We start from the raw sequence: 27304 nt of genomic DNA on the forward strand, positions 1-27304 counted from the left end.
GTGCGCCCACAGCGACACCTCAGGTCAACTAAGGTACCACCCAACCAGGAAGTACACGTCCCAACTATTTTCCAAGTCAAAGTTTTCCGTAAATAAAAGTCGGGTGCTGCAATTTCATCTCATGTATTCTCACCATCCAACACTGCAAACTAAGCTAAACGTGCAACAAAACGCCGCACTATCAATTTTGCTTTGTTGCTTGACGCGAAAATGAAAGTGAAACCTGTTACCTGATAGCCTGCTGGTGCTCGAAGAGCAAGTCGGAGAGGCAGAATCACACCATGTGTTTGTTGAGAATATTAACATTGTTCCTATTTCTTTGTACGGGTAGGTACAATTTAAAGGTTTATGAAGGTGTCCTCGTTTCAACGGTACAACTAAAGTCTATTATATGTCGTGATTGACACTACTGCGGTACATTGCAATATCTGATGACTCAGAATGTACCAGTACTAACCATACCAAACTTCTAAATCTTAACACTATAGACAGACATTTTCTTATTAATAAGCATGGTACATTATATACTCTTTTACATGTTTTCATGCATTTTGAGTTTCTGATTTATTGAATGTGTATTTTGCAGGCGTACATTGTCATACACTGTCATGGGTGTCGTGTAAGTTTAGTGACCATCAAGTGCTCATCAATAACGAGGGTGTCCGTGACGTTCAACACCAGGAAAGAGCTGGCATGCTGCAGTTGGGTCACAGAGGTGACGCCCCCTTGAACCCTAATGCCATCACTTTCTTGATTACTGGTAAGGTAATTGAAATAGAATAGTATTTGTACCAAAATAGTGTGGCCATTGTGTCAAAAAGAATTTGATTCGATGCCAGCATTTTCAGTCTTGTCCGTTCCTATTGTACACCTTCATACAGACTGATCCAAACTGTTCTAAGGTGTTGTTGTCGTTTGTGTTCAAGAGTCCAAACTGAACCTGCAGAGCTACGTGAAGGACGTGGAAGCGGATCACCTGGATTGTGCAATTCATAGATCCATCACCGACCCACACATCCATGTGAACTGGCCTGGGCAGAAGTCCCGCCAGTACAACTCTTGGTTCAGCTTCACCCTGACACACAAAGAGAGTCTGTTCGCTGTCTCTGGAATCCTCAGATACCCGACTGAGCCCCCACCTGAAGAGCAGGCCGCTCACAGCTGGCCTGTTATTGAAGACAGACAGACACTTTTTACAACAGGTAACTGACTATATTGATGTCCAATAACCGTGATTTTGCTGGTTATCAATTAGGGCTGGGCGATATGGCCTTTTATTAATATCTCGATATTTTTAGGTCATGTCACGATACACGATATATATCTCAATATTTTGCCTTAGCCTTGAATGAACACTTGATGCATATAATCACACCAGTATGATGATTCTATGTGTCTACATTAAAACCTCTAAAGGCTTATTGGCCACATGCGTGGACAGCACCTTTTAGCTCTTATTTCCAAAATTGTGTACACTACTGAATTGGGGTCTAATGGCCGCTTATGTGGACACTTATACTGCCATCTGGTGGTGTCAGAAGAGTATAACATACAATGGAATTTAGAAAAAAAAGTGTAAAAATAAGAATTAGCATGTCACTAAACATGAAGTACACATTTGTTACTTATGGACTAATACATCATATTGAAAGATGATTCTTAGTTTTTATTCTATTTAGGGTCCAATAAGCCCAAATAGCAAAGAGAAATAAAAAAAGCATGTAAACAAACAGCTTGGGCCTTAAGAGGTTTTTAAAACTACTGAAACCCACTACTACAGACGACGCAGTCTGATAGTTTATATATCAATGATGAAATCTTAACATTGCAACACATGCCAATACGGCCGGGTTAACTTATAAAGTGCAATTTTAAATTTCCCGGCAAACTTCCGGCTGAAAACGTTTCGATATGATGACATTTGCGCGTGACGTCAACGGTTGACGCGGAAGTATTTGGAGCCCATTGAATCCAATACAAAAAGCTCAGTTTTCATCTCAAAATTGCACAGTATTCTGGACATCTGTGTTGGTGAATCTTCTGCAATTTGTTTAATGAACAATGGAGACTGCAAAGAAGAAAGTTGTAGGTGGGATCGGTGTATTAGCGGCGGACTATAGCAACACAACCAGGAGGACTTTGAGGATAGCAGACGCGCTAGCCGAACGACCTCACCTTGACTTCCTCCGTCTCCGGGCCGCCAAACGCATCGGTGATCGGGTGAAGTCCTTCGTCGTACCGTCGATCGCTGGAACGCAGGTGAGCACGGGTCGTGATGAGCAGATGAGAGCTGGCGTAGGTGCAGAGCTAATGTTTTTAGCATAGCTCTGTCGAGGTTCCGTAGCTAAATTAGCTTCAATGGCGTTGTTAGCAACAGCATTGCTAAGCTTCGCCAAGCTGGAAAGCATTAACCGTGTATTTACATGTCCAGAGTTTGGTAGTATTGTTGATCTTCTGTCTATCCTTCCAGTCAGGGACTTATTTGTTTTGTTTCTATATGCAGTAAAGCCTGATGCTATCACGTTAGCTCAGTAGCTAAAGAGCTTCGCCGATGTATTGTCGTGGAGATAAAAGTCACTGTGAATGTCCTTTTCGCGTTCTCGACTCTCATTTTCAAGAGGATATAGTATCCGAGGTGGTTTAAAATACAAATCCGTGATCCACAATAGAAAAAGGAGAGAGTGTGGAATCCAATGAACCCTTGTACCTAAGTTACGGTCAGAGCGAAAAAAGATACGTTCTGCACTGCACACTAGTCCTTCACTTTCACGTTCCTCATCCACAAATCTTTCATCCTCGCTCAAATGAATGGGGTAATCGTCGCTTTATCGGTCGGAATCTCTCTCGCTGCTGGTGTAAACAATAGGAAAATATGAGCAGTCCTTCCTCCGGTGTCGTCACGCTACTTCCGGTAGGGGCAAGCCTTTTTTTTATCAGAGACCAAAAGTTGCAAACTTTATCGTCGTTGTTCTATACTAAATCCTTTCAGCAAAAATATGGCAATATCGCGAAATGATCAAGTATGACACATAGAATGGATCTGCTATCCCCGTTTAAATTTAAAAAAAAATCATTTCAGTAGGCCTTTAATATACTGTATGCTAATTTAAAATTTTCATGCAGAGAGGGTAAATCACAACTAAGTCAATTTACCAAAACTGTTTTTATTAAACAGTTAAGCAGTATTAAACATTCATAAAAGTGCAAGTTGTCAGAGACATTTTAAAACAAGCTATTAGTGCACTTTTGTGCATGATGTCACTAAGATGACATATCAAAACAACACTAAATTAAAGTGCACTTTTTGTACAGAACGCCACCACAAAAGTTAAAAACAAATAAAGTGCACTTTTGTGCATGATGCCACACAAGATATTTCAATAACTGTAAAATAAAAATTAGCTGCATAATAGGAAATCAAATAGTGTATGTCCTTCGCTATGTGGTAGGTTACTGCAGACGTTATCTCCTTCTGTTTTTGACCATTTTTTTCATACGGTGTTGATGTGGAAATGGAAGACGCCAGACTCAATCTGGTCAATGCTGGTTGCTTCGGCATTTTGTTGGGTGTGGAACCGGCCGGAGATGTTGACATGCGGAGTTTCAAGCACTCTTCATTCTTTAGCGGGTGACTTTTCAAGTCACTTTTCAAATGATCCTACAAATTAGTAGTGCTGCTACTTTTTAACGCTTTTGCCGCATACTTTACATATTACGGTTGTCTGTTCAACATCTTTCCGCTTGAAGCCGAAAACCACCACCAGACGATGGACCCTGTGCTGTTTTTCTTGGGAATTAATTCTTCTTCCTCCATTTTTTAACGGATTGGCACCTTCTCTCTCTCGTATTACCACTCGCACGGCTCCGCTTGCACCACCTGCCACTGCTAACGTTACCATGCCGCTACCTCTCTGCGCCGCGACGGCGTATGACTTTGCACGCGCCACAGTATGTGACGTATGTAAGAAGGTGCGCTTGTTTTATGTCTCTGTGAAAAGGAGAGACAAGAAAGAGTGAGAAAAGCCTGTAGTGTAATGCCCGCAGCTAAAAGCAACTGCGTGAGAATGTATACTCAAATACTCACGATATAGTCATTTTCTACATCGCACAGAGTCAAACCCGAGATATATCGAGTATATTCGATATATCGCCCAGCCCTATTATTAATATATCTGTAAGGCAGGGCTATACACATCAATTCATAACTGATCACTGTTAACACATTGGCAGATCCTTGCACTGGCATTTTAACCTTTCTAGCAAACATAGAACACAGGAGTCCAAACTTGTAATTTACATACTGAGACGTTCCTCAAAGCACCTCTTTAAGTCCTCTCTGTTTGGTAGTTACACATTTTTTTAATAATGTGATTATTGTAACGAAGGTGTTGCTGTAGTTTGTTTACTTTAGGTGCAGTCAGTCATATGCTGAACTTCTTTAGTTATACTAGTAATGTTCCTCAGGGTTCCTTTTAGGTCCTCTCTTTTGCATCATTTGGGCTATTCAATTGCTGGCCAGCCAGTTTGCAGCAGATTCTTGAAAACATTGGAGTGTCGCCATAGGATCTTTGACTAACTTTTTTTGCAGGAGGTCCTTAAAACATCTCCTGTAGCTCTGACAAATTAAATAGACTAAAATCCAATGTCTACTGTAGAAGATGGTGGTTCTCCGGCATATACAAAATAAGACTCATGGTGAAGTGAGAACTCTGGCTCCACAGTTCTTAGTTTTCTGAAAATATGCCCCAAAACTTCATACCAAGCGCCCTGTCATTCATTAATTCACAATTTCCATGTGCTTCTTCACACAAAACATTTTTGCATCTAATGTGCAAATTAGAGTGCACAATGCATTTTGTGTCTTTTTTATGTATATGCAGAAAATATGCAGATTATTAGAACGCCCACAACAGTAAGTGGAAAAGATGCAATTATAATCATCTGTTGCTTGCAATGGGATGAATCAAACATGAAACTGTTTTGCATCTAAATCAGAGGTCTCAAACCTGCGCGCCCATTGCGGCCCCCAAGATGGCATTTTGCGGCCCCCACCTTAGTATACATTTTAATGTTAGTATGGCCTGCGAGTTTTACATTAATGGCACTTTACATTTTTGTGTAATCTACCAATCACGGTGGGGAATATGGCTCTCTGAGGCAGGACATCGACAAGGTTTGATGCAAAAAGAAAAACATTTCTCAATGAGTGAAAGTTACAGCATTGTTGCTATGGAGAGTTTTCTTCCGTGCCTTGCTGGTTGCCTTGTTTCTATTGGGCACACGCGGACATTCGTCCCAGCGCGCCACGTTCACAACACTTATAAAAAAAGGTTTTTCAAGTTGCTACCCAGCGGGACATTATACGTATAGCTCGTGGCTTACTGTGGTGGATCGCAAAAAGCGCAGAGGACAAGAGCAATGAATTTGACAATTCTTTTATTGTCCACACTGTCCATGATTAAAAAAACAAAAACGAATACCTAATGCGGCCCAGCTTCACCCAGACTTTGCCTCCTGTGGCTCCCAGGTAATTTGAGTTTGAGACACCTGGTTTGTATTAGATTTACTGTATGTACAAACTGGCACACAAAAGGCTGCGCCGCGGTCAGAAGGAGGCGACCAGTGCAAAATGAGGGATATTTCTGTCAAATATACACAATATTACACCGTCCGCACGAGTGCAGCTGCGATAAACTACAGCCCAACCCCCCGCGACACAGAGAGGGACAAGCGGTAGTATTACTTCCTAAAGTTATTTAATTATTCTTGATAATGTGAGAGTCCAGTCTATTGGGAAGCTAGCAGAGGGTTGTTGGAGGTCTTCTTTGTCATAGAGGAGTGGTCCACCCAGGGTCACGACTTAAAAGAGCAGCACCTCCTCCAGATTGGTACATTTCCAAAAATTATCCGTGGCCACCTGGTAAGAGACGGTGGCAGAAAAGAGAAGCGGCAAGTCAACTAATATGATAATGTGTAATGAACAGTGGCGGGCATGTTCATTTCACACCTAGGCCTTCTGTGATGTCCTATTTAGTCCGACTTTCAATCAATCATCAATCAAGTTTACTTAGGTAGCCCTTAATCACAAATGCTTCAAAGGACTGCACAAACCACAACAACATTTTTGGTTCTGATTCCACATCAGGGCAAGAAAAAACTCAACCCAATGGGAGCTATCAAATCAAATCAAATCAACTTTATTTATAGAGCACATTTAAAATTTACCACAGTGCTGTACAATGGGCAGGTTAAAAGATAATACGAGAACCGAGCAAACACAACACAACACAAACAGAACACGATAAAAAATAAATGAATCAAATATAAAAACATAAAAACAGGTTCACAGCAGGTGTATTATGGGGCACCATTGTAGGATGGATATCACTCAGTGTTAAAAACCATGGAATAAAAGTATGTTTTTAAGAGAGATTTAAAAACAGGAAGAGAGGAGGCTTGTCTAACACTCAGAGGTAGGTCGTTCCAGAGCTTGGGAGCAGCAGCAGCGAAAGCTCTGTCACCTCTAAGCTTCAGCCTTGTGTCCGGGACCGTCAGTAGCAGCTGATCGGCTGATCTTAGGGATTGGGTGGGGCAGTAAGGCTGAAGGAGGTCGGGGAGATATGTTGACGCGAGGTTGTTTAGACATTTAAAAACAAATAAAAGGAGTTTAAAATTGATTCTGTAACGCACAGGGAGCCAGTGAAGGGACGCTAATATAGGGGTGATGTGCTCACGTCTGCGGGTCTGTGTTAGCAGACGAGCAGCAGAGTTCTGCACGAGCTGCAGGCGGGCGAGGGAGGCCTGGCTAATGCCTACATACAGGGCATTGCAGTAGTCTAAACGAGTCGAGATAAAGGCGTGGATTAATTTCTCGAGATCATGTCCTGATAGAAGCGGTTTCACTTTCGCTATTTGGCGTAATTGATAAAAGCTTTTTTGTACGACGCTGCTGATTTGTTTTTCGAATTTAAAATCTGAGTCGAACTTTACCCCCAGGTTTGTGACACAGTCGTTGAGATACGGGGTCAGAGTGCCGAGGTCAACGTTGGGGGAGGGGGAGCGACTTGGACCGAACAACATAACTTCTGTTTTGTCTTCATTTAGGCTCAGGAAGTTAGCTGAAAGCCAGGCTTTGATGTCGTGCAGGCAGTCAATAAGACGTTGAACCGTGTTATTTTGTGCCATGGGAAAATAAATCTGGCAATCATCGGCATAAAAATGAAATGCAATATCGTACTTCCTAAAATTAGAACCAAGGGGGAGAAGGTAAAGCGCAAATAAGATTGGGGCAAGGATTGAGCCCTGGGGAACCCCATGTGGTAAAGGAGCTGTGGAAGACATAAAACTGTCTATTTTTACACAAAAACTCCTGTCTGTTAGGTACGACCGGAACCAGTTGAGGAACCTTGGAAGGGACCGCAGATTTGAAAAGAAAGAGGGCAGGTCAACTGGTTTTAAAAAAGGGGTCTATTTAAAGGCTAAAGTATACAAATGAGTTTTAAGATGGGACTTAAATGCTTCTACTGATGTAGCATCTCTAACTCTGGCACACCAGAGTACTGGATCTCGAATAGAAACCGCTCTATAGCCTGCAGACTTTTTTTGGGCTCTGGGATTAACTAATAAAATGGAGTTGTTAGAACACAGATTTTTGGCTGGGACATATGGTACAATGCAATCAGCAATATAAAATGGAGCTAGACTGTTTAATATTTTATGCATAAGTAATAAAACCTTAAAGTCGCATCCTAAGTGCACAGGAAGCCAGTGCAGGTTAGCCAGTATAGGCGTAACATGATCAAACTTTCTTGTTCTGTTCAAAAGTCTAGCAGCCGCGTTTTGTACCAACTGTAATCTTTTAATGCTAGCCATAGGGAGACCCGAAAATAATACAGTACATTCACCAGCGCTATTTTGTTTTCCAGACACATTTGAAAAGCAACTTTTCTTACCTTCTGGTACCTACTGAAACCAAATTTTCACAACTAAGTTCTATTAATGTATGTTTTGCTCCTGTAAATTAATCTGGCAGTAAGTTATCAAAAAGAGAAGCAGCAGGTCAACTTGTCTAAAACAGAGTCTATTTAAAAGCTAGAGTATATAGATTTGTTTTAAGGTGGGACTTAAATGCTATTCCCGAGGTGGCATCCCTAATTGTTGCTGGTAGGGCATTGCAGAGTCCTGGAGCCCGAATAGCTGGCAATCTTGGAACATAGATTTTGGCACAAAACTTAGAGTACTGTATTTTCCGGACTACAAGGCACACTTAAAATCCTTATTTTTTCTCAAAACTCGACAGTGCGCCTTATAACCCGGTGCGCCTAATGTACGGAATAATTCTGGTTTTGCTTACCGACCTCGAAGCTATTTGAGTTGGTATATGGTGAAATGATAAGTGTGACCAGTAGATGGCAGTCAAACGTATGAGATATGTGTAGACTGCAATATGACTCAAATAAACAACATCAACATTGAAAATATAGAACATTAAACACGGTGCTAAAAAATCCATCAAAATGTTTTAGTAAGATTTTGGTAAGCTATGAAGTCGCACCACTTGATGGATTGCACTGTGCTTCAACATACGAGTATTATTATAGTGTGTGTATAAGGTAAGACATGTTATCTGGCGTATTGTTTCGCAATATTATGCAAAAGCAACTTACTTTCTGGCACTTACTGATCTGTATTTGGGATCTGCATAAGTCCTGAAAAATTGCACACGTCCGGATTTGTAGTCCATGCCGACACCGTAGTCGATAAGCTTCTTCTTTTTCTCTATCTTCTTGTTATGGGGCATTCATCCTCCGCTGTTGCCATTTCTAATATAAAGTAGTGTAAAGTTAAACTTATATCTGTCAGTAAACTCACCATGAAAGCGCTAAAACATACCGGTATAGTGAGTTTAAATTATTCACCCAAACAACTTTAGTTATTAGAGAGTTCCGGTCGGGCGGTTTTTCACGGGACACATTTCCGGCGTTGTTTTGCACTAGTCCGTGCCGACACCTCGCTGTGACATCACAACGTAACCGGACTGTAAAACCTGCGAACAGAGGCATCCAAAACTGCGGGCAAGCTCACGCCAAAATGCATTAACCTTATGATTTGATGCTTTGGCATAGTTTACCACAAGAATCCACCATTGTATCACTTTTAAGTGAGAAAAGATGACATTCTGTGTTTTGGATCAACAAAATGTTATTACATTGTGAAAACATTGCACAACAAGCTGTGATTGTGAAAGTTTCACAGTAACAACCCAATCTTGTTACATTTGCTGTTACAGTTGCAATGATCCTGAAAACACAAACTCCCTTTGTGACGTCGGGCGTGGGGTTCCGAAAAAAGCTCCACTGCCAGTTTGCTGTGGACCACAAGAGACCAAACGTGACTGCTCAATGGAACCATCAGCACCACAAAGCTCTCTTCAGCCATGCCAGCCACACTGGGAAGACCCAGGGCACAGGAGTTGACCTGAAGAATCTAGCAGGCGGTGACCTTTCTTACACTCTGCCCTTTACTAAAGTTGTCCATGCTGGGACGTACACATGCTCAGCCTCCGTGGTTCCGCTGTTTGCCAAACTAGACATTAGTCTAGAAATTCAAGGTAAGAACAGTCAAAGACATATGACTCGGCTTTTCATTCACAGTCCATTCTTGTTTTATTCAACAGACAAGTCTAGAGTAGACTAGAGAAGACAATTCCTATTTGTGGTTTTAATGTGTTGAGAAAAGTGGAAAAATTCCATTGACATCAGTGAAAATGTCAGAAATAAATACAGCTTAAATGTTTTGAATGTGCCAAACATGTTGGAATTGGAATGGTTCAAATCAGTTGATAAATGTGGAAGTAGTAGTATTAAAAGACTCATAGTGTCCATCCATCCTTCCATCCATTTTCTACTGCTTGTCCCTCGCGGGGTCACAGGGGTGGCTTGAGCCTATGCCAGCTGCATTCGGGCGGAAGGCGGTTTACACCCAGAACAAGTCCCCATAGTGTCCAGTTAACCAAATTTTCACAACTAAGTTCTCATAATGTATGTTTTGTTCCTGTAAATGAATCTGGCAGTAATTTATCAAAAAGAGAAGCAGCAGGTCAACTGGTCTAAAACAGAGTTTATTTAAAAACTAGAGTATATAGATTCGTTTTAAGGTGGGACTTAAATGCTATTACCGAGGCGGCATCCCTAATTGTTACTTGTCGGGCATTCCAGAGTCCTGGAGCCCAAATAGCCGACAATCTTGGAACATAGATTTTGGGGCAAAACTTACAGTACTGTATTTTCCGGACTATAAGGCACACTTAAAATCAATCAATCAATCAATCAATGTTTATTTATATAGCCCTAAATCACAAGTGTCTCAAAGGGCTGTACAAGCCACAACGACATCCTCGGTACAGAGCCCACATACGGGCAAGGAAAACTCACCCCAGTGGGACGTCAATGTGAATGACTATGAGAAACCTTGGAGAGGACCGCATATGTGGGTAACCCCCCCCCCCCCCCCTCTAGGGGAGACCGAAAGCAATGGATGTCGAGTGGGTCTGACATAATATTGTGAAAGTCCAACACATCAGCGAAAGTCCAGTCCATAGTGGGGCCAGCAGGAACCATCCCGAGCGGGGACGGGTCAGCAGCGTAGAGATGTCCCCATCCGATGGACAGGCTAGCGGTCCACACCGGGTTGGGAGCAGAGTAGAAAAGAAAAGAAAAGAAACGGCAGATCAACTGGTCTAAAAAGGGAGTCTATTTAAAGCCTAGAGCAGGGGTCACCAACCTTTTTGAAACCAAGGGCTACTTCTTGGGTACTGATTAATGTGAAGGGCTACCAGTTAGATACACACTTAAATAAATTGCCAGAAGTAGCCAATTTGCTCAACTTACCTTTAACTCTGTTATTATTAATAATTAATGATATTTATCTTTGTGGAAACACTGATCATCTTAATGATTTCTCACAATAAATATATATAGAAACAGATAAATATCAATATGCAACACTTTATTTTTATATTTTCTCTAAGTGCACATTTTTCAAATTGAACATTTTCAAATGATCACTTCTAAGACAGTCTTGTGAAATCACAATATCCCATTTTAACTAGCTAGCCACTAACATTTTTTAACAAATCATGAATTACTTTGCACCATGTTTGTACAAATAATAACTCATGTAAAATACAAAAGTAAACTCTCAAATTTTTAAATCATGTCACACTTTGAACTGGACACCAAATCTGTTATCTGTTTCTTTGTCAGTTAGTGGGAAGCCTGGCATTGCATGCTGTTAACTAGTGTGTTGTACTCTGGTGTGTAACTTGACACTGCAACTCTGAGTGAGTCTTGCAGATGTGCATCAGTGAGGCGTGTTCTGTGTTTGTTCTTGATGAAGTTCATGTCAGAAAAGGCTGATTCACAAAGATAATATTTTTCCTCATTGTTTGCGGAACCTTCTTAATCTTTTGGACATATTTTCACAGCAATCTGGCCTTAAGCTTAATTATGATAAATGTAAAATGTTAAGGATCGGAAATCTAAAGGGAACGTCCTTTCGAATGGAATGCAAAGTGTTTTGTTTATAAATTATATGCAATCTGTTGTGTTCCCTAATTTTTTTCTGTGTACATGAATGAAGGTGTGTGTTGCTGAGTCCGACTTGGACATTATCTGGACTGGGCCTGGTTTAAAAATCCCTTTAAAAAAAATCTAATTTCATTGACAACCTGGTCTGTTGAAGATAAGGCCCTTTTTAAAAAAAATAAAATAAAATAAGATAAATAAATAAAAAACATTTTCTTGGATAAAAAAGAAAGTAAAACAATATAAAAATAATGACATAAAAAATAGTAATTAATGAAAATGTTAGTGGACCAGCAGCCTATACAATCATGTGTGCTTCAGGGACTGTGTCCCTTGCAGATGTGTTGTCTATGTTGTGGGAACCAGAATATTGGTAGCAGAAAGAAATAACCCCTTTTGTGTGGATGAGTGTGCATGGGGGAGGTTGTTTGGGTTGATGCACTGATTGAAAGTGTATCTTGGGTTTTTCTATGTAGATTTAATTTATTTTTATTTTTTATTTTTTTAGAACAGGCCCGCGGGCGACTCATCTGGTCCTTACGGGCGACCTGGTGCCCGCGGGCACCGCGTTGGTGACCCCTGGCCTAGAGTATACAAATGAGTTTTAAGATGAGACTTAAATGCTTCTACTGAGGTAGCATCTCTTAACTTTTACCGGGAGGGCATTCCATAGTATTGGAGCCCGAATAGAAAACGCTCTATAGCCCGCAGACTTTTTTTGGGCTCTGGGAATCACTAATAAGCCGGAGTTCTTTGAACGCAGATTTCTTGCCGGGACATATGGTACAATACAATCGGCAAGATAGGCAGGAGCTTGACCGTGTAGTATTTTATACGTAAGTAGTAAAACCTTAAAGTCGCCTCTTAGGTGCACAGGAAGCCAGTGCGAGTGAGCCAGTATAGGCGTAATATGATCAAACTTTCTTGTTTTTGTCAAAAGTCTAGCAGCCGCATTTTGTACCATCTGTAATCTTTTAATGCTAGACATAGGGAGGCCCGAAAATAAAACGTTACAGTAATCGAGACGAGATGTAACGAACGCATGGATAATGATCTCAGCATCGCTTGTGGACAAAATGGAACAAATTTTAGCGATATTACGGAGATGAAAGAAGGCCGTTTTAGTAACACTCTTAATGTGTGACTCAAACGAGAGAGTTGGGTCGAAGATAATACCCAGATTCTTTACAGAGTCGCCTTGTTTAATTGTTTGGTTGTCAAATGTTAAGGTGGTATTTTTAAATAGATGTCGGTGTTGAGCAGGACCGATAATCAGCATTTCCGTTTTCTTAGCGTTGAGTTGCAAAAAGTTAGCGGACATCCATTGTTTAATTTCATTAAGACACGCCTCCAGCTGACTACAATCCGGCGTGTTGGTCAGCTTTAGGGGCATGTAGAGTTGGGTGTCATCCGCATAACAGTGAAAGCTAACACCGTATTTGCGTATGATGTCACCTAGCGGCAGCATGTAAATACTAAAGAGTGCAGGGCCAAGAACCGAACCCTGGGGAACTCCGCACGTTACCTTAACATAGTCCGAGGTTACATTGTTATGGGAGACACACTGCATCCTGTCAGTAAGATAAGAGTTAAACCAAGACAAGGCTAAGTCTGACATCCCAATACGCGTTTTGATACGCTCTAATAAAATATTATGATCAACAGTATCGAAAGCGGCGCTAAGATCAAGAAGCAGCAACATAGATGACGCATCAGAATCCATCGTTAGCAATAGATCATTAGTCATTTTTGCGAGGGCTGTCTCCGTAGAGTGATTTGCCCTGAAACCGGATTGAAAAGGTTCACAGAGATTGTTAGACGCTAAGTGTTCATTTAGCTGCTGTGCGACAATTTTTTCGAGGATTTTCGAGATAAACGGAAGGCGGTAGTTTACCATGAGGTCAGGATCGAGGTTAGGTCTTTTGAGTAGAGGATGAATAACCGCTTTTTTGAATGCTAGGGGAACAGTGCCGGAGGAAAGTGATAATTTTATAATATTTAACACTGATGGACCTAATAATACAAAAAGCTCCTTGATAAGTTTCCCAGGAATTGGCTCAAGTAAACATGTTTGTTTTGTCCCATTTACACATTTTAACAATTCCTCCAATGTTATTTCATCAAAGAGAGAGAAACTATTTTGGAGGGCAGTGTCCATCGTATATACAGTCGTATCTGTGTTAATAGAACCCAGATGTAGCTGAGATGCATTGTCTTTAATCTCTTTTCTAATGACTTCAATTTTCTTATTAAAGAAATTCATAAAGTCATCTGCTGAGTGGGTGGAGCTACTGGGAGGAGTCCCTTGTTGGGTTAGCGATGCTACTGTACTAAACAAAAATTTAGGATGATTTTTGTTGAGGTGGATGAGATTTGAGTAATATTTAGCTTTAGCTGAGGTAAGCATGCGTTTATAAGTTATTAAACTATCACTCCATGCTTGATGGAAAACCTCAAGTTTAGTCGCACGCCATTTGCGTTCCAGCTTTCTACATGATCATTTCTGGGCTTTAGTTTCTTCTGTAAACCATGGGGTACGCCTTTTAGGGGCCCTTTTTAGCTTTAGCGGTGCTACACTATCAATGGTGTCGTGTAGGGCGTCGTTAAAGTTGTTAGTGAGGTTATCAATAGAGCCCACATAATTTGGGAATGGTGCCATTACCGAAGGCAGTAGGTCAGTAAGAGTCGTCGTAGTGGCAGCATTAATGTTGCGGCTGCTATAGTAGTTATTATTATTATTATTATTAGTTTGTTGACAATGAGTCAGAACTTCAAATTTTATAAGGTAATGATCGGACATTACTTTAGTGTACGGGAGTATCGTAACTTTAGAGGTGGTGACACCCCTGACAAGCACTAAATCTATCGTATTACCGTTGCGATGCGTGGGTTCATTTATTATTTGTGTAAGACCATAGCTATCAATTATAGTCTGGCGCGCCACGCATGGAGGGTCCGATGGGGTATTCATATGGATATTAAAGTCCCCCATTATGATTATATTGTCGGCGTGCGTCACTAGATCAGCAACAAACTCTGAGAATTCACTGATGAAGTCCGAATAGGGCCCAGGGGGGCGGTAGATAACAGCCAGGTGGAGAGGCAGCGGTGTGACAAACCTCATAGTGAGCACCTCAAACGAGTTATATTTATTATTTAGGTTAGGTGTAAAATTATAGTTTTCATTGTATATTAGTGCGACACCCCCTCCCCTTTTAAGAGGACGGGCAACATGTGTATTGGTATAGTTAGGGTGAGATGCCTAATTTAGCGCAAAAAAATTGTCTGGTTTGCGCCAGGTCTCGGCGAGACCAACGACGTCAAGTTTGTTGTCTCTAATGACCTCATTAACTAATAACGTTTTGGAAGATAATGATCTTATGTTTAAAAAGCCCATATTATAGGTAGTGGGCTGTTTTGAGGATTGTTTGTTGAAATTATCCGAAGTAACAGTATTAATAATGTTGCGTTTATTATGCGTAGTGCACTTTAAATAGTTTCGACCATATCTAGGAATTGATACGACGGGAATCTTCAGATTGTTTGCTTGATGCTGCGATAAACTGAACGCATCATAGTTAGCCACCTCAGTACAATGTATGTCTGCCTCTGACACAGTCACAAAAGAAAAAACAATATGTGAGTTGTGTTTTTTTCCAAGAGAATTGCTATGTGTGCAGGGATTATCCAGCCTGGTGCCGGCTAGTTCTAGTTTAAATGACTTCTTACCCGGGCACTCCACGCTTCTTTGGTTAGCTTTTCCCTTTGTTGTTAGCCCCGCTCGGCATCCCCGCTTCTGCTTCCGCTCACACCGCTTACGTCGCCTCCATTGGCGGTCCCCGCTAATACTTGACTCCGCTGCTACAAAGGCCGCTCGATGCAGCCCGCAAAGTATTCCCATGCTAGCGAGGAGGTCCACCGTACATGCATCTTTCAGTCTATAACGACCCGATCCATCCACATCCAGAATTGTCTGTCGGTCGTATGTGATCACAGAGTGTTCACGCTTTGAGCCAGCCATGAAATTGACAGAAATGACGGGTGTTTTTTGCCAAATCGCTCTACACTCCCAAGAGCGTCTTCAAGCTGCTGCATATCAATGCGCCGCCATGTTCTGAAAAAAAATATTTTTTTTCCCTCAAAACTCGACAGTGCGCCTTATCACCCGGTGCGCCTAATGTACGGAATAATTCTGGTTTTGCTTACCGACCTCGAAGCTATTTTATTTTGTACATGGTGAAATGATAAGTGTGACCAGTAGATGGCAGTCAAACATAAGAGATACGTGTAGAGTGCAATATGATGGCAGTCACTCACAAGAGATACTTTTAGACTGCAATATGACTCAAGTAAACAACACCAACATTTTATATGTGCCATTGAAAATATAGAACGGTGCTCAAAAATCTATCAACATGTTTTAGTACGACTTTGGTAAGCTATGAAGCCGCACCGCTTGATGGATTGTACTGTGCTTCAACATACGAGTATTATTATAGTGTGTGTATAAGGTAAGACATATTATCTGTTTTTTTTTTCTCAATAATATGCAAAAGCAACTTCTCTTACCTTCTGGTACCTACTGATCTGTATTTGGGATAGGCATAAGTCCTGAAAAATTGGACGTGTCCGCCTTTGTAGTCTGTACCGATGCCGTAGTCGATAAGCTTCTTCTTTTTCTCTATCTTCTTGTTATGGGACATTCACCCTCCGCTGTTGCCATTTCTAATGAAAAGTAGTGCAAAGTTCTTACTTATATCTGTCAGTAAACTCGCCATGAAAGCGCTAAAACATACCGGTGTAGTGAGTTTACATTATTCACCCAAGGAACTTTAGTTATTAGCGAGTTCCGGTCAGACGGTTTTTCACGGGACTTATTTCTGGTGTTGTTATTGCACTAGAGAGCCACGGATGAGGAGATGCTGCTCCGTTATTGATTTAAGTAAAGTCTGAATGCCATTAAAACAGTTAGCTCCATCTTTTGACACTTCTTCCACTCCCGTCCTTGCATGCTACACCGCTACAACAAAGATGACGGGGAGAAGACGCTGCCGAAAGTGAGCCACGTAAATAGAACCGCCCACAAAACGGCGCATCCTGAAGCGACTGTCAGAAAGCGACTTCAAGAAGATCTGTAAAACATAATCTATGCAACATTTTGACCAAAGAACCACCATCACATGTTATGTAGACCACAAGGAAGTGTTTTACATTTAAAAAAATAAAAAAATAATATGACTCCTTTAATGCGCCGTATAATCTGGTGCGCCTTATATATGAAAAAGATCGAAAATAGACCATTCATCGGCAGTGCACTTTATAATCCGGTGCGCCCTATGGTCCAGAAAATACGGTAGGTTGATGTCAGCAGACTGATGCAGGCACGCACACATCGTGAGCTAATAGTGCCATCCATCCATCCATCCATCTTCTTCCGCTTATCCGAGGTCGGGTCGCGGGGGCAGTAGCCTAAGCAGGGAAGCCCAGACTTCCCTCTCCCCAGCCACTTCGTCCAGCTCTTCCCGGGGGATCTCGAGGCGTTCCCAGGCCAGCCGGGAGGCATAGTCTTCCCAACGTGTCCTGGGTCTTCCCCGTGGCCTCCTACCGGTCGGACGTGCCCTAAACACCTCCCTAGGGAGGCGTTCGGGTGGCATCCTGACCAGATGCCCGAACCACCTCATCTGGCTCCTCTCGATGTGGAGGAGCCAGATGATCCAGCTAATAGTGTGCATTCTAAAATTTGATGAAACTTGTTAGAAAAGCCTGTAATCACTACTAAGTCCATTTTGGAAGGTATTTTACCTTTAAAATTCATCTTTAGGTCCATAACTTTGAAATGAGTGCCAATGTTGTCAGCATTACAATGAACCCTTAAATAACTACTGCAATTTGTGTTTGGAAAATGTGGAATTTCAAGAAAAGTGGAACATTTTGTGTGGGAAACTGATAGCCTGAAGGTGTTGGAGTTTGGATGGTTTGAATCTCAAGCTTAAAGGCAATTAATGTGAGAAAAATAGGAGTTTTATGAAAACTGAATTTTAGGGATGTGGAAAATAAATAACCGAATGAGATGAAGATTTGGACGTTTGAGTCGGTTAAACATTTTTTATAGCAGTAAGAAATGTTACAGATCTTTAGTTAGGGTTTAGTGTGAAATAAAAGTGGCGATTTAGGGAAACATTTTTTATTTCTGGGACGTGGGGGAATAAATAGCCGTAATAAAGTCAATGTTTGGAGGTTGGACTGGTTGAGAAATGTGAAGTAGTAATAATTCTAAATATCAAAGGGAATGTTGTTTGGAAAATGTACGAAGTGAAAATTTTGTGCACATGAAAAAACATATAGCCTAAATAAATGTCCATAATGAACTTTATGCTGGAATGGTTTGAATGCCTAGTTGAATGTGAGTGTGAATGTTGTCTGTGTATCTGTGTTGGCCCTGCGATGAGGTGGCGACTTGTCCGGGGTGTACGACGCCTTCCGCTCGAATGCAGCTGAGATAGGCTCCAGCACCCCCCGCGACCCCGAGAGGGACAAGCGGTAGAAAATGGATGGATGGATGGGTTTGAATGGGTTGCTTAATGTGGAAGTGGTAAGAATTAGGTATGCACAATGTGTGTGTGTGTGTGTGTGTGTGTGTGTGTGTGTGTCTATATATATATATATATATATATATATATATATATATATATATATATATATATATATATATATATATATATATCCATCCATCCATTCATTCATCCATTTTCTACCGCTTGTCCCTTTCGGGGTCGTATATATTTCTTAATTTAAAAAAAAACTGATACAGTTAACTTCCTGCTTCTCAAGGCCGATACTAATATATGGGTTGTAGTTTGTGCACACCTTTCTTTTGTCTTCGTAGGGTTTTAAAACACTGCTATACTTAGGGATGGGTATCGAATACGGTACTTTTATAAGGACTATCCGAAATCAGTCGGTACTACCGGGTATTTAAGTTAAAAAAGTTAAAGTACCAATGATTGTCACACACACACTAGGTGTGGTGAAATTATTCGCTGCATTTGACCCATCACCCTTGATCACCCCCTGGGAGGTGAGGGGAGCAGTGGGCAGCAGCGGTGGCCGCGCCCGGGAATCAGTTTTGATGATTTAACCCCCAATTCCAACCCTTGATGCTGAGTGCCAAGCAGGGAGGTAATGAGTCCCATTTTTATAGTCTTTGGTATGACTCGGCCGGGGTTTGAACTCACAACCTACCGATCTCAGGGCGGACACTGTAACATTTACCGCGTAAAATCAAACAGTACCACATTTCGATACCTTTGACGTCAAGTCCGGTTGTAGACTCAAACACTTTGCAAGGAAACAAGCACTCAAGCGAACTTAGCCAAACTAATTCATGGTAATGTTGCAATTTTCCATGCCAACAAAGCAAGTATGCCTGATAGAAAAGGCTTGAAAGTAATGTAAAGCTCCACTTTTCCAAAACCCATGACCTTCTTATAGTGAGGCACAAGCACTAAGCCCTGTTCCACCGTGCTGCCCATGTTTAAATATATACTTCGTATTTCCGTAATGAACTGAACATTTTGACGATGGAAAGGTTTATATGGAAATTGAGTGTGAAGTTTCAGGAAAATTATCAAATGAAAGATTTTGCTGTTTAATTGTAGTGGCACAAATATTGTTGTATAATCCTTAAAAAGAAATTGAAATTTGAATATAATAATTAACATTCTCTCTTCCCAGAATCTCCCCAGGTGTCTCTCAATGTGGCTCCTACTCTTACTTTGCAAGAAGGTGAGGAGAAGAAGGTGGTTTGTGAGGCAGAGAACTACTACCCTCTAGATGTGCTCATCGTGTGGCACGAGCGGGACCCGGAAGTTTCGGCCCAGAGGGTCGGCGCTCCTCTCCCAAAGGAGCTCAAGAATGTTTTGCTATCCAGCCACAAACACAACACGGACAAGACTTTCTCGCTGTCGGGCTTCTTCTACCTCCAGGCTTCCATCGCACAATCAGGGAGACAGTTCACTTGCACAGTCTCCCATCAGTCCCTGCGGATGCCCATTAAAAAGAGCTTCATTCTGATAGTTGAAGGTGACTGGCACAAATTGTATTGCACTTCAATCAGCCTCCACAAGATGGCAGCAGCTGAACTTTATTCTTTTGTCTGATTTGTCCTCAGAACCAACCAGCTGGGTGTTCCTTCTCACTGTTGGCAGCGTTATAGTGCTGCTGCTGCTCATCCTCTTTTTTACACTGAGATACTTCTGCCAAGGTGACTTTTTTTTTAATTTTTGTTAAATAACCATCAAATTGGTTGTATTATGAAGAATGTCCCAAAAGTCTGTACAAAAATTCATATACAATTATTCAAACAATATTTAACATTTGTAATTCAATATATTCTCTATATAATATAAATTAATTTATGTTTTTATTTTTATTCACTGTAGTAATTGTATATATATATATATATATATATATATATATATATATATATATATATATATATATATATATATATATATATATGCATGCAATGATTCAATTGAGAATCGATTGTCAATTCAAAATCCTTACTTTTAACAACATTGGGTGTCAGTTCTATGTTTAACTACATTCCTCCATGAAATAAATAATTAGCTCTGGTAAATTTCTATATTACTTAAAAGAAAACTAGTTTTGTTTAATAGAATTCTACCTAAACATTTAATAAAGCCAAATACAAATAAGAGAAGTATCCAACACTTTTTTTTTTCTAAAGTAAATCTGATATGGGCATCTACATCAATAATATGATTTGCTTAACAGGCTGGACAGGACAGATTAAAATACATATACACATTAGGGTTGTACGGTATACCAGTATTAGTATAGTACCACGATACTAATGAATCATAATCGGTACCATAACGCCTCCGAAAAGTACCGGTCCGCCTCCATGGCAACAAATAAAGTGAGTTTCTTACAAGTATCATCCCTGCAGGACGAGGAATAGCTAAACATGCTTCACTACACACCGTAGCTCACCGCCGTCAAAATGTAAACAAACGCCATTGGTGGATCTACACCTGACATCCACTGTAATGATACCAGGTACAGTAACGTATCTAGTTGATATTACTATGATTACGTCGATATTTTTTAGCAACACAACGTCTTTGGGTTTTTAAAAATGTATATTATGTTTATAAACTCAGGAAATATGTCCCTGGACACATGAGGACTTTGAATCTGACCAATGTATGATCCTGTAACGACTTGGTATCGGATTGATACCCAAATTTGTGGTATCATCCAAAACTAATGTCTAGTATCAAACAACAGAAGAATAAGTGATTTTTACATTTTAACAGAAGTGTAGATAGAACATGTTAAAAGAGAAAGTAAGCAGATATTAACAGTAAATGAACAAGTAGATTAGTAATTCATTTTCTACCACTTGTCCTTAATAATTTTGACAAAATAATAGAATGATAAATGACACAATATGTTACTGCATATGTCAGCAGCTAATTTAGGAGCCTTTGTTTGCTTACTTACTAATAAAAGACAAGTTGTCTTGTGAAGTGAAGTGAAGTGAATTATATTTATATAGCGCTTTTCTCTAGTGACTCAAAGCGCTTTACATAGTGAAACCCAATATCTAAGTTACATTTAAACCAGAGTGGGTGGCACTGGGAGCAGGTGGGTAAAGTGTCTTGCCCAAGGACACAACAGAAGTGACTAGGATGGCGGAAGCGGGGATCGAACCTGCAACCCTCAAGTTGCTGGCACGGCCACTCTACCAACCGAGCTATACTGCCCCACTGTACACTGTATTGTATGTTCACTATTTTATTTAAGGACAAACTTGCAATAAGAAACATATGTTTAATGTACCGTAAGATTTTTTTGTTAAAATAAAGTCAATAATGCAATTTTTTGTGGTACCCTTTATTTAGTACCGAAAAGTATCAAAATAATTTTGGTACCGTATTGGTATTGGTATCGGGACAACACCAATACACATATGTATATATCTATACATACATATATATATATGTATATATCAGGGCTGTCAAACGATTAAAATATTTAATCGCGATTAATGGCAGCTTGTCCATAGTAAACTCATTTATTGTGGGCAGCCTCAGGCACACCTGTGCAATAATCATGCTGTTTAATCAGTGTCTTGATATGCCACACCTGTGAGGGCGGATGAATTATCTTGGCAAAATGTAGATTGTTACGATCATTGTTTCATTGTCAAAGATGTTTGGTAATGTGATATGTGGTATTTCTACCTGTTCACATATTTGCAGTACAATGTTTTAACCTTCTCTATTTATTAAAAAAATGTAATATTCAGCCTACCAAACATTTTGTAATTGCCGACTATCAATGAGAACAGGCTGTAAAAGAATATACACTTTATTTCGATCTGCCAGAAAACATTCATATCGGTAGAAAGATCACAGATTACATTGCAAAACATATTTGACAAAGCATGATCATATTGTAAGACGATTTTTCGTTGTATTGGTAGTAAGACCAAATGTAACACGTAGTGCTAATATTGTGAAGCCAGAAGTGTGTGACTGGTTTGAGATGAGGTGTCTTGTCGTGTTTTGACGAAAGTCTCAAATTAAAAAGTGACTTAGACCTTGTTCACACTACAGGAAATTCAGATTTTTGTTGCCCGTTTTTTTGACCCAGGCCTCTTTTGTATGAGGAAATAAATTGGATATACATGCGATGCGTCCACAATGTGAACACTCTCGCGCTCCGGTCGCATTCATCCAACCAGAACGTCATCAAAAAGCGATAAGCGTCATAATTATTCGCCAAAATAGACGGTTATAAAATAAATAGTGGGAAAAAGGTCGACGCGGGGGAAGGATGAGTAAAAAAAAAATCAATCAGGGGCCCAGTCTGGAGTGGGAAAAAAACTCCATAGCAAAGCACATGTACAAACCCCGTTTCCATATGAGTTGGGAAATGGTGTTAGATGTACACTACCGTTCAAAAGTTTGGGGTCACATTGAAATGTCCTTGTTTTTGAAGGAAAAGCACTGTACTTTTCAATGAAGATAACTTTAAACTAGTCTTAACTTTAAAGAAATACACTCTATACATTGCTAATGTGGTAAATGACTATTCTAGCTGCAAATGTCTGGTTTTTGGTGCAATATCTACATAGGTGTATAGAGGCCCATTTCCAGCAACTATCACTCCAGTGTTCTAATGGTACAATGTGTTTGCTCATTGGCTCAGAAGGCTAATTGATGATTAGAAAACCCTTGTGCAATCATGTTCACACATCTGAAAACAGTTTAGCTCGTTACAGAAGCTACAAAACGGACCTTCCTTTGAGCAGATTGAGTTTCTGGAGCATCACATTTGTGGGGTCAATTAAACGCTCAAAATGGCCAGAAAAAGAGAACTTTCATCTGAAACTTGACCGTCTAGTCTTGTTCTTAGAAATGAAGGCTATTCCACAAAATTGTTTGGGTGACCCCAAACTTTTTAACGGTAGTGTAAATATAAACGGAATACAATGATTTGCAAATCCTTTTCAACCCATATTCAATTGAATGCAGTACAAAGACAAGATATTTGATGTTCAAACTCATAAACTTTTTTTTTTTTTGCAAATAATAATTAACTTAGAATTTCATGGCTGCAACACGTGCCAAAGTAGTTGGGAAAGGGCATGTTCACCACTGTGTTACATGGCCTTTCCTTTTAACAACACTCAGTAAACGTTTGGGAACTGAGGAGACACATTTTTTAAGCTTCTCAGGTGGAATTCTTTCCCATTCTTGCTTGATGTACAGCTTAAGTTGTTCAAGGTCTACGTTGTGGTATTTTAGGCTTCATAATGCGCCACACATTTTCAATGGGAGACAGGTCTGGACTACAGGCAGGCCAGTCTAGTACCCGCACTCTATTACTATAAATCCACGTTGATGTAACACGTGGCTTGGCATTGTCTTGCTGAAATAAGCAGGGGCGTCCATGGTAACGTTGCTTGGATGGCAACATATGTTGCTCCAAAACCTGTATGTACCTTTCAGCATTAATGGCGCCTTCACAGATGTGTAAGTTACCCATGTCTTGGGCACTAATACACCCCCATACCATCACAGATGCTGGCTTTTCAACGTTGCGCCTATAACAATCCGGATGGTTCTTTCCTCTTTGGTCCGGAGAACACGACGTCCACAGTTTCCAAAAACAGTTTGAAATGTGGACTCGTCAGACCACAGAACACTTTTCCACTTTGTATCAGTCCATCTTAGATGAGCTCAGGCCCAGCGAAGCCGACGGTGTTTCTGGGTGTTGTTGATAAACGGTTTTTGCCTTGCATTGGAGAGTTTTAACTTGCACTTACAGATGTGGCGACCAACTGTAGTTACTGACAGTGGGTTTCTGAAGTGTTCCTGAGCCCATGTGGTGATATCCTTTACACACTGATGTCACTTGTTGATGCAGTACAGCCTGAGGGATCGAAGGTCACAGGCTTAGCTGCTTACGTGCAGTGATTTCTCCAGATTCACTGAACCCTTTGATGATATTACGGACCGTAGATGGTGAAATCCCTAAATTCCTTGCAATAGCTGGTTGAGAAAGGTTTTTCTTAAACTGTTCAACAATTTGCTCACGCATTTGTTGACAAAGTGGTGACCCTCGCTCCATCCTTGTTTGTGAATGACTGAGCATTTCATGGAATCTACTTTTATACCCAATCATGGCACCCACCTGTTCCCAATTTGCCTGTTCACCTGTGGGATGTTCCAAATAAGTGTTTGACGAGCATTCCTCAACTTTATCAGTATTTATTGCCACCTTTCCCAACTTCTTTGTCACGTGTTGCTGGCATCAAATTCTAAAGTTAATGATTATTTGCAAAAAAAAAAAAGTTTATCAGTTTGAACATCAAATATGTTGTCTTTGTAGCATATTCAACTGAATATGGGTTGAAAATGATTTGCAAATCATTGTATTCCATTTATATTTACATCTAACACAATTTCCTAACTCATATGGAAACGGGGTTTGTAATATGCCTTTATGTATACATATGTATGTTTGTATACATGCATGTATTTATTTAATGTATATATTTATTGTTTGTTTTTACTTAATTTAAACTGTTTTAAACGCTTTAATTTAATTGTTATCATATTCATTTTGTATAATATACTGTATATTATTTTTATATATGTATATTGAAAGTCAAGACTTTAGGTACACCCTGTATATGTCTTCAAAGACACTATTCAGAGGATTTTAAGAAGGCTGATAAATGAAATGTTTCTTTTTTTTCTTCCATAGCGAGAAAGCGTTTGGTGGAGGTAGGAAATCATTTTAATTACAATTAAATATTATCCAGTGCTAAAAGGAGAAACAAAGTTTTAATATCATTCTGTGTGTTTTCTTTTCTTTTCGCAGAAGAAGCCATACTGATGCATCATGAATGGAGAAGAACAGTCCAAAACAATAGCAAGAAAGGCTGTCTCCCTACATTTTACCATTACTTTAAACACGTTTTTAACCAAATGTATATTATTCTAATTGACTTATTTTAGTCAATTACGGTACTTAAAATAGAATATCAAAAGTTCCGGGATTGACCACCAATTTGCTGTTTGCTACTTTTTGCAATGAAAGTACAGTGGAACTCCTGCATTCACATCACTGTAAATTTGCAGATTGTTGGTAGTTTTTTTAATTTGTGGAAAAACATACCCATTGGTGCTTTTTGTCTCTGAAAATAAGTTGGATTATTCACATGTCGTTCAACCTAAATCCGTAATAATTTATAAATGTGTGATGATAACATGTAAAATGTGCACCATTGTCACACAACATACATCTGCGACGTGAAGTGATATCAGTGCAAGATGTCTGCATTGATGGGCAAGCTAATTAGAAAATGTAGTAAGCTAAAATACAAGTTACTCTAGATTAAATGGAGCTAAACTACAGGGGAAGCTATCCCGGGAGAATTCTAGCAAGCTACACAGAAAAAGTAGCTTGCTACATCAAAGCTACATTTTACAGCATTTCTATTCACATGTATAAAATCAATGTTAATGTAACTGAGAGTGTACAAATAGACCCCATTACTATTAACTAGCTGTCATTTAGCTGGGGACTCCCTACAACTACCTCTAGGGGGGCACGCACCACACTGTATTTATTTAGCTGGCCTTTTCTTTGGCCCACCCATATAATGTAATTAATTTTCTCTACTTACAGTAAAAAAAACTTGCATCTATCTATATCTTGACAATTAAAAACAATGACGTGTGTGTTGTTTGGGAACAGTTGGTGATGGTTATGTGCAGTATAACATTTAATGAACTCAACTCACCCTGAAGTGTGTTTCTAAATTTGTGTTGGACGTCTTCGATGAAGAAAGCAGTTATGATTTTGGTTTACAGAGTAAACAACTAAAAACTAAGATTTTGGGTATTGTTCTCTCAACACATACATTTGTCTATATATGGCTTAGGACTCGCATTATTGTGGGTTTCCTGCACGTCATCTTCATTATTAAAAGAAAAATGTAATCTGCGGGAGAGAATCCCTCTGCCATTTTCAAATATGTTTCTTTTTTTTGAGTGGTCAGCTTGTAGCGTCCCTCTGTCTCTGTCTTCCTCGTCGTCATGTGACATAATGGCGTGTCTGTTATGGTTTTGTTTACTAGTTTTAAGGATCTGCTTTATCTTGCCTCTGATTGGCCACTCCGTAATGTTTCGCCCTAACCTTAGCCAATTTTGACTCATCATACGAACACCTACCCAATCATTATGGATTTTCTCCGTATGTATGGATGTTTTTTTTTTGCCTGGATTCGCAGTCCATTTTCTCTCTTTGTATATTGTAGCTTTGTTGTAAGCTACCTCGCTACATGGGTCTAAAAATAGCTAAGCTACAGGAAAAGCTACTCTTTAAAAAAGTAGCGAAGCTACCGCCAAGCTTCTGGAAAATGTAGTTAAACTAGGTAGCTTAGCTACATGTGATTTGTTACTTAGACTGACCATACGTCCTCTTTTCCCCGGACATGTCCTCTTGTGGGGCTGTCCGGGCGGAGTTTCTTAAATGCCTCAAATGTCCGGCATTTTGAGTTAGGGTTGCGTGTATTTTCAATGTCGTCACTTCCTGTCAATGAGAAAGGACGCAAAGAAAAAAAGGCTCCGCTCCTGCCACAGGAGAGTCACCTGGCATCTTCGATCTGATTTTGGTCAGTTGAGAGGCACTGATACGCTGAAACAAGGCGAGTTGGAAGAGCCGTTAGCCTCAAGCCAAAGGCGCCTCCCGCAGTTCAAAGCGGATGCCTAGCAACCAAAAGCTACGGCGAGTTTACAGCTGTTTTAAAGTGATCCCGACGTCGCAGAGTGATATAAGTTGACAGGCTGACACCTCAAATTGATCTCTGAACGGCGCAAGGTACGACATTGTTGAAAAAACAAGTTAAAAGTGCCGCAAGTCGCTAAAGAAGTAACTGCCCTTAAGACATAAGAGGCACTGACGTCAGCAGCTGCCGCGATGCCAAAAGTTAAAGGATTGACTGGAAAGACTGATTTGAAGCTGGGCACAGGACATGATGGGAATCAAAAAGGGATACTACAAAAACAATTCCAGGAATTTAAAGAAGAAATTATAGAAAAATGGGAAGAAATGATGGATGGATGGAAAGATGATATGAAAGAAATGAAAAAAGAGAATAACTCCAGAAA

General features: G+C 40.2%; 1 protein-coding gene across 1 annotated transcript; it reads left to right on the plus strand.

The window, feature by feature from the left end:
* The first annotated feature begins 39 nt into the window (after window positions 1-39).
* On the plus strand, window positions 40-26119 carry dhrs13b.2 (dehydrogenase/reductase (SDR family) member 13b.2). The gene is made up of 8 exons (XM_062067901.1): window positions 40-327; window positions 587-760; window positions 927-1202; window positions 9290-9610; window positions 19320-19667; window positions 19756-19848; window positions 24894-24913; window positions 25011-26119. The coding sequence occupies exons 1-8, from the start codon at window positions 282-284 to the stop codon at window positions 25023-25025; spliced, it is 1293 nt and encodes a 430-aa protein (XP_061923885.1). The 5' UTR covers window positions 40-281; the 3' UTR covers window positions 25026-26119.
* Window positions 26120-27304: the final 1185 nt, after the last annotated feature.

This window comes from Entelurus aequoreus, linkage group LG13 (genome assembly GCF_033978785.1).
Source record: "Entelurus aequoreus isolate RoL-2023_Sb linkage group LG13, RoL_Eaeq_v1.1, whole genome shotgun sequence".
Lineage (NCBI taxonomy): Eukaryota > Metazoa > Chordata > Actinopteri > Syngnathiformes > Syngnathidae > Entelurus > Entelurus aequoreus.

Coding starts and splice junctions, on each gene's coding strand:
- dhrs13b.2 (XM_062067901.1), top strand. CDS start 282: ATGTGTTTGTTGAGAATATTAACATTGTTCCTATTTCTTTGTACGG. Junction 328..586: donor GTTCCTATTTCTTTGTACGG/GTAGGTACAATT, acceptor TGTATTTTGCAG/GCGTACATTGTCATACACTG. Junction 19,849..24,893: donor ACTGAGATACTTCTGCCAAG/GTGACTTTTTTT, acceptor TTTCTTCCATAG/CGAGAAAGCGTTTGGTGGAG.